Raw genomic sequence first — 15,504 nt, 5'->3', positions numbered from 1 at the left:
GCTTCTCCCCCTTTCTTACTTTTTTGCCCAGACAAGGTGATTTTGCATCCTAATCAGTGTTTTCTGCCCAAGGTCTTGCCTGATTTCCACTGTCAGGAGGATATTGTCCTTCCTGTCTTTTTTTCTCAATCAATAAATCAGGATTTTGTAGAGTGCCCTACTCACCCGTTAGGGTCTCAAGGTGCTGAGACATAGGTGTGAACAGCTCTGTTGGGGTCAGTCGAAAAGCCAGCTCTTGAGGTCTTTCCTGAAGTGGTCAAGTGTCGGGCTTCATCAGAGGTGCAGGGGGAGATCGTTCCAGGTCTTGACTGCAATGAGGAAGAAGGATCTTCCACCCGCTCTGGTCCGGTAGAAGCATGGGACAGTGGCTGGGGAGAGATTGGCACAGCAGAGGTATCTCTTGGGAGTGTTCAAGGAGAGGAGGTCGTAGAGGTATTTAGGCCCGATGTTGTGGAGGGCCTTGTAGGAGTGAGTGAACAGCTTGGAAGTTAATATTATTTTGTTGGGGAGCCAATGTCAGTCGCTGATATGTTGGGTGATGTGGTTGTTCCGTGGGATATCGAGGATCAATCTGGTGGTGGCATTCTGGATGGTCTGGAGTTTGCGTAGGAATTTTTTGTTGATTCCTCAGTAGAGGCCTGACCCGTCTTCTCTCGAGGAGGAGGTTCTCCATTCTGTGGATGTGCTGCGGGCCCGCCGCATCTTCGTGGATCGTACCCATGATTTTCGGAAGGTGGGTTCCTTATTTGTTACCTGCGTTCTCTCTGGGATGGGTCTCAAGCCTTCCTTGTCCACTTTGACTCAATGGGTGAAGTGTGTGGTTCTCTTGGCCTGCGAGGCTGCTTGATGTCCTTTTCCTTCTTCTGTCTAGGGGCATTCCACTTGGGGGGGTTCCTCATCCTGGACAATTTTTAAGGGTACCTCATTACATAATATGTGTAATGATGCTACATGAGCCTCTCCCCACACATTTGTTTCCCATTATGGTCTTAAGTTAGGGATAGCAGCTTCTGCTACTTTTGGCACTCATGTTTTGTCTGCTGTACATGATTTGTGAATTGTACTGTTTTTCTTTTGCAATTAAACTGACCTGTTGGTTTTTACTGCATCTTTCTGGTCTTTGTGATTCAATCACCATGCGCTTGAGTATGGGCTCATTGATAAGGAATGGGACGGGAAGACGGATGAGGAGGTAATGCCTGGTTACTCACTGGTAATATTCATTACTCCAAGTCCTGGGCTTCCTATCCATTCATGAGCCCATCCCTCCACCCCTTCCTGTTTCTGGTGATTATTTTGTGTTTGTCATTTTCTTGTGTTTCTTTGGTATTCTCAGGCTGTTGTGGTGATGCACTTCACCCTTTATGAATGCCGGGTAGGCAGTGCCACATTAGGGGAAGTGTTTGACCTCTGCTATGTAATAGGTTTCTGCAGGAGCAGACAAGCTGCTCATTGATAAGGAATGGAACAGGAAGACAAGACTTGGAGTAATGAAGATTACCAGTGAGTAGCCGGGCATTATCATCTTCTGCTTCAGAGAATTGTTGTTTTGCCATGTCTGTTTACTCATCTGTGTTTGTCCGCCATCTTTTTCATTTTGTCCAGTCGGTCAGATCAATAGTTTAGAGGCATTTTGTCATTTCAAAGAGAAGAGCCTTGATGTCATCCTTCTCCACTTCTTCCTCCAATCTTTCTATTTCAGTTGGAGCATGCCCCTCCTTGCCCAGGAAAGGCCTTGAGGTCTGTCTCCAATTGAGTGGCAATTTAGTTTGTTTTTGGACTGCCTTGCACATTATTAGCAGTCTGATTCAGTGTTTTGTGCTCATAAGTTCCAAATATGGCAATAGCACTAGGCTTCACTGTTTTCATTTCTGTGCGGGCCCAGGCTTTAATAACACTGCCATTGCACTCGGAGATCCGGCGATAAGCCTAGTTGCAAGGCAAAGCAACAGCCTTTGGGGCAGTGAAGCAAGCACCCGCCCCCACTGGTGCCAGGTAAGCTCCCCTCTACTTCTTTTGTACCCAATGCTTGGGAACCATGCCCCTGATGTCATTTGGGGGTCGCCAGGTGTAGCAACTGAGACCACTGGCATGGTCCTTGCGACCTCAATCACTTCTTGTTGGCTTAAAAGGGGCAAATGCACTACCAGGGACAGAGGAACAGGCACATATAACTGTCCAAAATGCTCTAGAGGCTCTCCATGCAATAACCACACTCCATGCTGTTACTTGAAGAGTAAAAGGCTATTTTATTAGGACATGGTTGCAACACTTCAAACTTTATTAAACATTACATAAATGAAACTATAACTCTTAACATAAACCATACAGTTTCATTCTATCTTCGCCATTCTCAAACACCATCTCATCTGCTTAACTCCTCCTCTTTCACTCTCTGGCCTCCTTCCATATCCCCATTTCCTCCAAACATCCTCCCTTAAATTTCCTTTGTTGCTCATTGCATCCCACGCATCGCCATCTCACGTGTGCACCCTTCCCTTCTGCCTGTACGTGACTCACCACCCCTCCTACATACCGCCTATGCCATGCAACCTGTCCCAAACTAGCAACGCTGTAATCGATCTACACCTGTACCCCCATTCTACAACATGTAAGGTGGGTGGGCGGACTAACTTTTATTAACCCTTCCCTCCCGGTGGTGCTTGTTGTCAGGAAGTGGCCGAATACTCCTTTCCTGACACCTATATAGCCCTGCCTACCTCCACCCCTTCCCCTTTCCCTACCTGTCCCTAAACCCCCACCTTGTCCTTCCGGTGTTGCACAAAGTACCCCGGGGAAGACTGGTCTGTGACCCTCCCGTCCCCCGGGGTCCATCAGTGGCAGCATCCCTCGAGATTGTAACAGTTGCTCCTTGCAACTGTTACAGTTCGGCCTGATCAGTTGAAATACAGCAGAGCAACACATTTCTCAGGCATCAGACAGCCCCAAGGAGGCCTAGAGATTTTCAATATTGCCCAGATTCAACTGCACAGAAGTTGTTCTGTGCAAATTCAGGCCACCTTTGCTGTTCTGATACGCAACTTGCCGAGATGGCACACATTTTAGAAGAGTCACAATAAGTGTTTTTATTTCGCATTCTATAGTCATACCATCTATCTATTTAATTACGTTGTCTGTCCTCCAATGATTTGGGTCGTCGTATTGGCTATCTAACCCATGTGCTTCATATTTCCTTTGCTTGCACACAAACCTGTCGCCCTGAAGAAGGTGTAACCCCAATTTGGGTCTAACACCGAAACGCGATTCGCCGCTGGAGCCCTTGTGGCTCCTTTGTTGGCATCTCTTCCCTGGAGAAAAAAACAGACTATGGACTGTATCAGTGCCTTGCAACGACAACCAACTGATCTTGGATTTTCCATATTATCCAATATTGTCAGATTTTTCTATTGATGCAAACCCTCTTTTTGGATTATATGACTGTGTTTGGCACTATTTAGTACATTGGTATCTGACGGAATGTGTGAGTATGTCTGAGTCAGTGTTTGCCTGATTGTTTGAAAGATTGTGTGTGTGCGACTTAGGATGGTTGCAGCGTTTGTGGACATGTATTGCCTTTTATGTTTTTTCTACTATGTTGATCAAAAAATCCCCCAAAATAGGATATCAATAACTCACAAGTATTTTGTACTATAAATGGGAAGGGTACCCTGTTCAGGACTGTTTTGTCTATATCAGTGACGAATAGCACTTCATAAAGAAATTCTTAGGCAGAGTGTCTCTTCTGACTACAGCAGTTCTGCCAAGTGTCATACATTTTAGGTTAGGATTAGGTATTTGGCTAAAAACTCTGCATCACAGCTCAGATTGGAGATTGTTAAGTAATTAATTAGCTAAGCAAATAAACTGAGTGGTGTATGTCTCTGCTTCATGCCTGCACTGGCGCAGATTAATTTCTCTAAAGGAAAGTTCTAGCCAGAGTCAGTCATGCTGGGGGCGGGGTCACTGCAGACAATTACAGGTATAGGCAGAGCTTTCACCCTTATTGAACTCTTCTGTTGTTGCCTAGGTAATTGGTCTGCCCCTAAGAAAATAAGCGGGATCTTCCCCAGTCCCCAACCACACCTTCACCTGTTCCTGATTTCTGACAACCAATTCTAGCAGTAGATGCCCAGAATCTATAGTGGCCCAGTTGCGCAAAATGCCTCTATTCTTATTTACCTCTATTGAAAGAACAAGATGGAGGTGCTTCAAATGAATGTGGCCTATGGATAACAATAAAACAAAGGGATATGATCACTCAGACTGGTTTGAAGAATTGCAAAATTAAAAACATTCTGGCACCATTGATTTGAAACAGCTATACAATCAATAATATTGCCTGTACCTCCCAAGTGTTGGTAAAGTGGTACAAATCCTATTTAAAACATCCCCACAGGATTATGCTCAAAATGGATTTGATCTGTATCTTCATGACCCAGTGTACTGCACTGCAGATCTCATGGCCGGTGTATGTGCCATGTAACCTGCAGGCCCTAAATTCGTCCCATCTGTATGGCAATCCCGCTGTTCCAACTCACTCTGTGGGCAAAAGGGCTGTAACAGCGCTTAGGGACAAGCTGGCATCAGAGCGAGAGGACATTGCACTAACGAAACACTCTATGCGGCATGCAATTTTAGTGCAAACTGTTAGCAATGTGGAATGACATGCCATCAACGTTGTTTGTTGACCCATTTCAGGTTGAATTTATTTCCCCACCTTATCCCCTCTAATCAACGTTGTTTTTCGTACTGTGACCTGCCCCACAGTCATTGTGACAATATACCGATTAACAATACTTTACATGTCACTATATTTGTCCAAAATAAAATAACCTGTGATACAAGTTTCTGTTTCAAATTTTAAAGCCAATGAATTTTACCCAAGTCAGACCTGCTCTATTGTTTTTACAGCTTTTAAACTCTCGTTCTGTTTTCTCTTTTCTTGTATGTTTTTTGTTGAGGGCTTTCAAATATGAACGAGTTTGACTATGACAACTTGTATGTACTTTTTTAACGAAATCCTATGTCTTTTATGATTCTACTTGTAATATCGAATAAAGAACTTTGAATTTTGGCCCTTTTTCTACTTACAGGATTTGGTTGCTGCAACTACACAAATAGCAGATTTCTTCGGGCTACGTTTGACCAAAGAGCAGATCCAATTCATTGCAGAGAAAGGCAGCTTCAAAGCTATGAAAGAAAAATCTGATGAGACACATGGCAGATTGGGCTCAGTTGTTTTTAGAAAAGGTACATTTATATGAATATATTTCAATTTATTTGACTCAGTTATTGTATGTGAAAATGCAATTGAAGATAGAAAAGGAGCAGTGAAAGAGAAAGTGAATGCTATTCTGGAAAATGTGAGTAAGAATCAGCTGTGGTGTTGAAGAACTGGTGTTTCTCTAGGAGTTTAGGTATGTCCTTGATCCTTTTGTGAACCCATATTCTTGGAGGGTGTACTACTGAACATCAACACCAACAATATCATGATACAAGAATATCAAGGACAGAATATCGAGGGACAACATATCGAAAGGTAAGTGCATACAGAGAAGCATAGATTTAGTATTCCTAACTCCCCGTTTATGCACCTTGAAGACATATGTACCATCTAAGTACATATATGTGGGTTTAGGAATAGGAAATCTAGACTGACTAACCAGTCAATAATTTATTTTCTGATATTCTCTCCTCGATACTGTGTCCAATAAATAGTGTGGTTTCGATATTCAGCGGGCAGACCATTCTTGAATAATCCAATGTTCCTGTTTACCTACTGACTCCAGTATTTTTCATTACAGCAGAGTACACAATCAAATGCAGGGGGCTGGATTAAAAAAATATGTTGGTGCAGTGGCAGTTTCAACAAATTGTTAGTTTTAAGTTGTGACAATGAGTCTCATTTCTTACCTCATATAATGGTTGTATGACGTTACAACGCATACTTTTACAACGCACACCTTTACAATGCATTTTTTACAATGCAACATCCATTACAATGCATTCCATTACAACGCATGCCATTACAACGAATTTTTAAAAACTACCTTTACAGCGCATTCCATTACAACGCATACTACCTTTACCACGCATACCATTACAAAGCATAACAATACATTGCATGTATGGTAAGTATTGGATAGTGTAGGGGTAAAAATTACTATTCTAACTCCAGGGGGTGCAACAGTAGGGTAAGTGTTGGATAGTGTAGGGGTGAAAATTACTATTCTAACTCCAGGGGGTGCAACAGTAGGGTAAGTGTTGGATGGTAATGGTATGCGTTGTAATGGTATGCGTTGTAGTGACTGCGTTGTAATGACATGCGTTGTTATGGTATGCGTTGTAGTGTCATGCGTTGTAATGGTTGCGTTGTTATGGCATGCTATGTAATGGATGTTGTGTTGTAAAAGTTTCGTTGTAATGGTAGTGCTTTGTAAAAGTTGCGTTGTGAAGGTTGTTTCCCCATATAATCTATATAAAATGAGCATTTAATGTGCATGACATTTCATTTACTTAACTACCTATACAATATCCGACAAGCCGCCAGGTGGAGATGGGGATTATTTTGAAAAATGTTAACATTATTGTGCTTCTTGATTTCACACAACAGTGTGGTGAAGAGATGCAAATGCCAAGAACTGAAACACATGCTGCTATTCCTAACAAAGTTGGTGTTTATTGCGAAGTGGCAGTCTCATTTTTTCACGATGCCCAAAAAGTCTTGGCAGTGGCTGGAGAAGAACTTCAATGGCTGGTGTTAGGAATGGGGTTATTAATGCATTCATTTGGGAGCGAAGTACCCCTACCAACTTAATATATTCACACTAGTTAGAGCAAAATACTTCTGAGGCTATCCTCAGAGAAGTTTGTGAATATTTTAAGTTGTAATATCAATGTTAGAGTCAAAGACACAACACAATAACATTTTCTGAATCCAATTTTGAAGATTGTAATGAGCAATAAATACATCAAGATCATTCAAATATGTTAATAATAAACAAAGATATGATTTTTGTAGTGTTTTACAGAAAAGTGCCAAGGAAAAGTAAACTATCAATCAAAGTCACTTTTCACAGTGGTTTCATGCAGACCACCATACAGTGGATGTAGGATACACCAAGCAGGTCATCCCAGTCAAAGATTGTAGCTTTTTGTGTTTACCAGGAAATCAAGGCCTGGTAGGCCTCTCATAAGATGCATGTTGCCGAAAGGTATAACTTCTGGCTCAGTGGAAAGGGGAGACCAAGAAGAAATGACCTTCACAGAGGGGCCTCATTAAAAGCAGAGGGTAACAAACACCCTCGCAGCCCACGCGGGTCGGGGGGCCCCTCAGTCTTCATTAGTTGAAGGGGGCCGCTCAGCTCTTCCTCGAGATTTGTGAGGCTCTGAAGCAGCAGCGGTGTGCAGCGTGCTCTGAGCCCCTCGCTCTGAAGAGAAACACAGTAACATTGTTTCTCTTCAGCCAGCCTCCAGTCCAGGAACAAGGATGCCGGTGTACTATCGAGCTCTATACCCCATCGAGCTCTGTACCCCCCTTCGTTTTGCGCATGCGCAAGAATGGTGTGCATACGCACATTACGGCACATGACGTGGCACCACGTCCACCATCATTCCGTGTACCCCCTAAAGTTTCGCATTTGCGCATGCTCTATTCAAGACCTGCCCTGGCATTGTGCGCTGCGGGTGCTGCTGCTGAGCTGCTGTTCTGCAGAGGCGAGAGAGGGCGCCCGCAGGAGAGAGCGCTGCAGGACGGGGAGCCCATGGGAGGGAACCCCAGCACTCCCGCAGGCTACTGTGGGGGCGCCTGCACACACGCCCGAGGAAGGGTGGGGTGTGGGGTGCTACCGTGCACCCTCCCTGCTATGCACCCCTGCCCGGTCCCTCACACCACCTCTGACGGACGGTGAAAGGCTACTCTGGGGGCGCCCCCACACATATCCGAGGATGGGGGTCTACAGTACACCCCTGCCAGGGCGGAGGATGGGGAGGCACTCAGCCCGGTCCTCCCCCACCCTTAAAGGATCTATGTGGGGTACCCCCTCGGCTCTTAGACAGTGCCGAGGATGGGGGCCCCCACCCGGGTGGCACACTACTCGCCTCCCCACACTTCTGAGGACGGTGAAGGGCTACTGTGCGGGGCCTCATGCACCTCCCCCGCCGCCGTAGGATGGGGGTTCCTGCGAGCGAAGAAGGGGCTCCTCCCGTTTGTTGGGAGGGCGGGTGGGCGGGCAGCAACTATGGTGTGTGTAGGGGGGTACAAAGCTCAATGGAGAAACAGCGGCAGATAGGCCGAACCTATCGAAATCTGCACCCCCTGTGACGTAGGGGGTACAGAGCTCGATGGGGGTACAGCGCTCCTTAGAACACCGGGCCTTCTGCTGAAGTGATATTTTACAATTTGTAGAGTGCTTTTAACAAATGTGGTGCTTTTTTTGTAAAGTGCTGTAAACTGGGAAATAGAGCCGTGTCCAGGCAGTGCTTTATTGTTAGAAAAAGATAGAGTTCTTTAACACAGGCTAGATACTATACATTCTATAGAGATGAACTATAAAAAAAAGATAACTGTAGCTCCTTTCCTGCTGGAGTTGAAAAAGGATTTATAGTGTTTGAGGCAGGGGGGGGTAACAAACAGAGGGGGGGCAGTCTTCAGTTTGAGAAGGGGCCACCTCAGCTCATTTGCTGAGAGCTGTGAGAGAGAATTGCTTTAAAGCAGGTGCAGTCTGCAGCCTGCTCTGAGCCCCTGCTCTGACCCAGGACTGAAGAGAAACAATGTAACAAGTTATATTGTTTCTCTTCAGTCAAAGCCACTAGCAGGATGGGGGTGGAGGACTCAGAGACAGCATTCCCCACAGGGCACAGCCTCTGAGATGGTTAGAGGACAAGGATGGGGGTGGGGGCCCAGAGAGCAGGAAGCAGCTCAGAGGAAAGCTGACAGGAGAAAGGATGGGGGTGGGGGCCCCAGACAGAGCAGGAGCCAGCACAGAGGAGAGCTGGCAGGGGAAAGTATGGGGGTGGGGGCCCCAGAAAGAGCAGGAGGCAACACAGAGGAGAGATGACAGGAGAAAGGATGGGGTGGGGGTCCCAGAGACAGCGCAGGAAGCAGCGCAGAGGAGAGCTGACAGGAGAAAGTATGGGGGTGGGGGCCCCAGAGACAGCGCAGGTGGCAGGGCAGAGGAGAACTGAAAGGAGAAAGAATGGGGGGCAGAGACAGCGCAGGAGGCAGCGCAGAGGAGAGCTGACAAGAGAAAGGATGGGGTGGGGGCCCCAGAGACAGAGCAGGAGGCAGCGCAAGGAGATCTGACAGGAGAAAGGATGGGGGTGGGGACCCCAGAGACAGCACAGGAAGCAGCGCAGGGGAGAGCTAACTGGAGAAAGGATGGGCCTGGGGGCCCCAGAGACAGCGCAGGAGGCAGCGTAGAGGAGAGCTAACAGGAGAAAGGATGAAGGTGGGGCCCCAGGGACAGCGCAGGAGGCAGCGCAGAGGAGAGCTGACAGGAGAAAGGATGGGGGTGAGGACCCCAGAGACAGCGCATGAGGCAGCGCAAGGAGAGCTGACAGGAGAAAGGATGGGGTGGGGCCCCCGGAGACAGCGCAAGAGGCAGCGCAGAGGAGAGCTGACAGGAGAAAGTATGGGGTGGGGGCCCCAGAGACAGCACAGGAGGCAGCGCAAGGAGAGCTGACAAGAGAAAGTATGGGGTGGGGACCCCAGAGACAGCACAGGAGGCAGCGCAGAGGAGAGCAGACAGGAGAAAGTATGGGGTGGGGCTCCAGATACAGCGCAGGAAGCAGTGCAGAGGAGAGCTGACAGGAGAAAGGATGGGGATGGGGCCCCAGAGACAGCGCAGGAGGCAGCGCAGAGGAGAGCTGACAAGAGAAAGGATGGGGGTGGGGGTCCCAGAGACAGCGCAGAAAGAAGCACAGAGGAGAGCTGAAAGGAGAAAGAATGGGGTGGAGCAGAGACAGCGCAGGAGGCAGCGCAGAGGAGAGCTGACAGGAGAAAGGATGGGGGTGGGAACCCCAGAGACAGCGCAGGAGGCAGCGCAGAGGAGAGCTGACCGGAGAAAGGATGGGGTGGGGACCCCAGAGACAGCGCAGGAGGCAGCGCAGAGGAGAGCTGACAGGAGAAAGGATGGGCCTGGGGGCCCCAGAGACAGCGCAGGAGGCAGCGCAGAGGAGAGCTGACAGGAGAAAGGATGGGGGTGAGGACCCCAGAGACAGCGCAGGAGGCAGCGCAGAGGAGAGCTGACAGGAGAAAGGATGGGGTGGGGGGCCCAGAGACAGCATTCTCCGCAGGGCTCTGCTCCTCTGAGGCAGCACAGAGCTGACTTCGGCAAGAAAGTTTTCAGCTCCAGAAACAGGATCTGCTGGGAGGCATTGGAATGTGAGAGTTAGAGCTATTGATGTTGGAAAGGACAATGCATTTTACCTATTCGGTTTCTGTTTACAGTGGAGGGAATGTGTGTGGTGTCAAGTGGACATATACGGTTTGGGTTGAAATTGTTGGTTGTGGAATTGTGTTGCGTTGATTGGATCTGTGTCGTGGAATAATGTGGCATGGTGTGCAGTGTAATTATGTGGTATTGAGTGGAGTGGGATTTTGTGTCTTGGAGTGGTATTTTCTGGAATGGTATTTTGTGTTGTGGAGTGGTATGTAGTAGAGTTTACTTATGTGGTGCATTGTTAAATATTGTAGCCTGATGTGGAATTTTGTGGTGTAGATTGGATGTATGTGGTGTGTTGTGCATTTGTGGTGTTAGTCTGAATTATGTAGTTTGTTGTGAATTATGTGGTGTGGAATGGAAATGAGTAGAGTTGAATTGTGTGACGTGGAAGTTACGGTGTTGAGTGAAATTATGTTGAGTGGTATTATGAGGCATGGTGTGAAGTGTAGCTATGTGGAGTGTTGCTACGTGGCATAGACTGGATTTATGTGGAGTGTATGTATGCAGTATGGAGTAGAGCATAATTATGTGGAGGTAAATTATGTGGAGCTGTGTGGTATATGTGGAGTGTTATTATGCTGTGTGATAAATGGCGTGGGGATGAATTGTGGAATTGTGTGATGTGTGGAATTATGTGGCGTATAATTATGCGGAGTGGAATTATGCAACATGTTGCAGAGTTGTATTTTGTGGAGGGTAATTATGTGTTTTAGAGTTGAGTGTAAATATGTTGTGTGAAGTGTAATTATATAGTTTGAGGTTGAATTATGTGTAGTTGAGTTGTGTGGAGTGTAATTATGTGGTTGGGAGTGGTATTAAGTTGTGTGGTATGTTATTCTGTGATGTGGAATTATGTGGTATGGAGTGAAGTGGAAGAATGTGTATTTTTAGGATTATACTTATGTGGTATGGAATGTTGCAGGGTTAAATTATTTATAGCTGAATTGTGTGGTGTGGAATTATAAGCAGGGGCGTAACACAGGCCCCAGGGGCGTAACACAGGCCCCCGCATCCCCCGTGTTGTGGGGGACCCCTGCGCTCCAGTGGCGCCCTCAGCGGTGCCAGCAAGCACTAATCATCAGTGACTGTCTGGGATATGTAATTAATTAATACAGGTAGGTTATGTAACTTACGCTCGCTCTAGACTTTTCTTCACAAATTAAATGGCAAAATGTAAAAGAATGCTAATTGTGCACACTGCGCAGCGTGCATATGTCTCCACCGCCGCATCTGCACGGTCTTACTCTTCACCCTTAGGGTGGGGCTGGTGACCAATTGATAGGTGAAGAGTACAATTGTCATGCGCATTGCTGACTGGTGAAGTGAGGAGGCATCCCAGAGGCCAGAGTGGAGACAATTGAGAGGTAACGTGCGATTTCTCTGGCTAGCCTAATTTGCCCTGTCTTCTGCGGCCCGCGCAGGTGAGTCTGTCTGTACCCCCAGTCTATGCCACCCCCCTGCAGACAAGTGCACCCTACCCAAAATTAATTGCGACGACCACTTGTGTGCGTAAGGTCTCCAGTTTAGAGTGAAGTAATTTAGTAAAAGAAAGACGCCTTTGGTACATGAAGGTTGTTTGGAAAAGAGGAGGGGGTTATGTTACACATTAACCCCTTCGATGCTGATGACGAGCTCAGCTCGTCATCAGCTATGGCGCTCCTGTGCTAATGACGAGCTGAGCTCGTCATGTAACGCGGGTTTTCGAAAAATCCAGCGCACAGCGGGGAAAACCGCTAGCGCGCAAGGGGTTAAAGATTAAAAGTGCGTGTCATCAGTTTCACCTGCAATTTATGTTGATTTGCAGATTTTACAGAAAACACAAAAATCATCATTGAAGTTTGTAGGCGCAAGAAAATGTACTCTTCACCTATGAATTTACACCTTTGTCTGTGACTTTGGGAGAAGTTTCCCGGTTTCGCCCGACTTTATCAAGGCAAAATGGTACCCACTTCCCCCCAAAATTGACCCGATTTCTTTTGTCGTTGATTTATAGTTCCCAAGTGATGTCAGTTCTGAAGGGGCGGGTCCAGCTGAACAGAACATCAGGGTGTGAGTGGGTGGAGTGGGGGGAGGGTTGGGGCCAAGAGGGTGAAGATTGGGGCTGTGGTGGCAGTGGTGCTACATAAATTGCAGCTTGCAGAATAAAATGGTTTCCAGCTGAGACAGATAAAAGTTACTAAAAGTACAGCAACATGCATTGCTTCACAGTCGAATGCCCTTCGCTAAAATTGACAGGCCACCTTTCAGTTACTTTCTGCTGTTTGGTTGTTAAACTGAGACTGAGATGAAATGTTTGCCAGAACAGTCTTAAAAGGTGTAAAAATTACAAAAAAATTAAGTATAAGTCTCACGAAATGTGCGGCATTAGACCGCATAATTTGCCTTTTCCTGCTGCATAATTGAGAACCTGCATCATAATTCTCATGGCACTGCATACCATGTACTTCCCCTCTGTTTACTGCTGTCGCAAAGAGCCACCAATCCTACCCCATTGTGAGAAGCATAGGTGATGTTTCCAATTCTGGAACCACCTGGTATCAGACAAAACAATCCCTTATGGTGTCTGGTTGTAAGTCAACCTTATTAGACAAGCTATCCTAGGGGTAGCATGGACTAACCAGCCTAAAGGCTTAACTTAAGAGGTCGTGTTAAGCGAGCTGTTTTACCACATACAATCCTGTAATATCAAATGAAAGGACACCACACAAGTATATATTATAAAAATATATGTATTTATTACTAAAAACAATCCCCAGTATTCTTTATGGATAAAGGGGCACAAGCGTTAAATCAAAAGCACAGTATAACATACAAAGTTGCACAATTTTGGATGAGGCCAAGGGGCCACTCAAACCATATACTAAAAAAATGGTATAAGAGATACCATTCGATCAGTGGTTAGGCCTAGGGCCTAGGGAATCGCTGGGAGCAGTCAGGACAAGCAATGCTGAAGTCGGGAAAAGCCCGCGGGATTCGGGTGCAGTGCTGAAAGCACAAGCATGCATCAATGTTAAGTCAATGGTGCGTAAAAGTTACACAAATAGAATTTAAGGACACTTCCGCTGAACCTAGAGGAACAAAACTTAAGACACAGACCCTAGAGGTGTGTACCAGTGTGGGAACACCGGCATTGCAATGTTACCTCACCCACAGGAAGTGGGTGCACAGGGTCGAAGTTGAGTCGGGTTTCGTCACGCAGGTTCTTGGTGCTTGGAGCTGAAAGGGCTGCAGGCGAGGTGAAAGAGAAGTGTTCGGTGGAGTCCAAGGGTGGACTCAAGTCGAAAAGTACCTGAAAGTAGAGGGGACATAGTCTGGGTCACTCAGCAGTGACCAGGACGGAACCAGGCAATGTCGGGCGCAATCAGGTGGTTGTCGAGGAGCTTCTCTCCGCTGTCACGTAGGCTCTGGGGCATCTACGATATCCAGGAGCGGGTCAAGATCTGTCCCACGCAGGCTCTCGCCGTCGGCGCTGTTGGCTTCAAGATTGGAGCAAACAACACATGGCAAAAGCAATCCACGCGAAACCGGGAGATTGCTTCTCACTCGAACCAGGAGGGTCAGAGTGGGGGCTCCTTTTCAGGGGAGCTGGTGCAAATCTGGAGCAACCAGAATCGCAAGTCGTATTTCAAGTTTCGTTGGCACAGGGGCCACAAGCCGGCTGGCAAGGGACCGGGCCAACGCGTTGAGCCAAAAGTAGCAGAAGGGCCCCACGCAGCACTCGGTGAGTGTAGAGGGGTGAGCTTCGGTGCAAGAGTGGCTCAGGGTTGGGGCTTCTCAAACCCCGGTGTACAGCTTCGAGGGTCACTCGTGGGCTGGACAGTCAGCGTCTCGTGGTCTTTTCAAGATGGCATGCCCCACGCTTTTGGTCGCCTCCACGGGTCTCAGCTCTGCAGGGACTGTGGATCGGGCTGTTAGAAGGCAGGCAAGCTTGATCTCGTCGATCTCTGTCGCTCGAGTTCCGGCAGGAACTGCAACAAAGCAGACGTCGAGAGCTGGATGGTGCCTGTTTGCACAGGGTGGTCACTCCTTGACCACAAGGGAGATTCTTCAGTCTTCTACGTCGAGTAGGATGTCAAAGGGTCCAGAGTTTCGTTTCTTATGTTTCATCAGGATAATCTGAAGTGCATTGGCACTGCTCCCATTATACCAATCTAGGGGGCTGGATTACCTGCTAGGTCCCCTCCTATGGGTGGGACCCAGGAAGTGGGTGGATACACCCCCTTCCTTTGATCCAGGCTGCTCTGGCACGAGGGCTGGAGTGCCCCAGAACCGGTTTGGCCGGATTATGCAAGGGGCAGCCTTGTGCCCCCCCAGCACTGTCTGGTTTCTTTCAAACCTCCCTGCTACAATCCACTATCTCCTGTCTGGGGGGGTGTGACACCTCCCTGCGACAGGAAACCCTTTGTCCAGGCCCCCTTGGCTGAGTTTCGGTCAGCTGCAGGGGGTCAGACCTGTGTCTGTGGCAGAAGCATCCATTTTGTGGATCTGAGGCTCTTTTAAAATTAACCGCATTTCAGTAAAGTAACATGTCTTCTCCCTCTAGAGGGGTGGAATGCTATCCCCGTCGCCAGAACTGGCGAGGGGATAGTATTCCAAATCGTATGACACCTTACACGACATGTTTTGATAAAGCCAAACCAAAGTTGCTATATCTGTCCAGATATAGGGTTAGATATAGGTATACTATATCTAAGTAAGCGGTGATTACACCACCTTAACCCAGCTGAGTGATCAGCCAGTTGTGTCAATTTAAGAACCAGCCAGGGGTGGCAAAAGACATGCTGCAGCCCCTGGTAGGCCTTGGTGGCTCCTATGCCCTGGGCACCTATAGTGCATGGTACAGGGGCTGACAAGGAGTCCATTTCCAATTGTGGTATGTACCTATAGCACATGTATCATTAATTTAGTGAGAGAACAGTAGGCTGGGGGTCTGATTAGCAGGCCCACAGCCTCAGTAGTCCAAAACCAGTGAAGCAAAAAGCAAAAATTTGGGGTGACCATAGGATAGCAGACCCTACTCTCCTACACCCATTGATATGAAAGGAAAAAAATAACATTT

At 47.3% G+C, this 15,504-nt stretch overlaps 1 protein-coding gene across 2 annotated transcripts in view; it reads left to right on the top strand.

Moving 5' to 3' along the window:
- LOC144818749 (sulfotransferase 6B1-like) overlaps window positions 1-15,504 on the top strand; it is a 283,225-nt gene that overhangs the window by 189,866 nt on the left and 77,855 nt on the right. For both annotated transcript variants that reach the window (XM_078676457.1, XM_078676458.1), the window contains one exon: window positions 5,094-5,250. In XM_078676457.1, coding sequence (XP_078532583.1) covers window positions 5,094-5,250 — 157 coding nt within the window. The remainder of the gene's footprint in view (window positions 1-5,093; window positions 5,251-15,504) is intronic.

Source organism: Lissotriton helveticus, chromosome 2_1 (assembly GCF_964261635.1).
Source record: "Lissotriton helveticus chromosome 2_1, aLisHel1.1, whole genome shotgun sequence".
Taxonomy (NCBI): Eukaryota; Metazoa; Chordata; class Amphibia; order Caudata; family Salamandridae; genus Lissotriton; species Lissotriton helveticus.
Note: the sequence above shows the minus strand (reverse complement) of the source record. Positions and strands in the feature narration are given on the sequence as shown.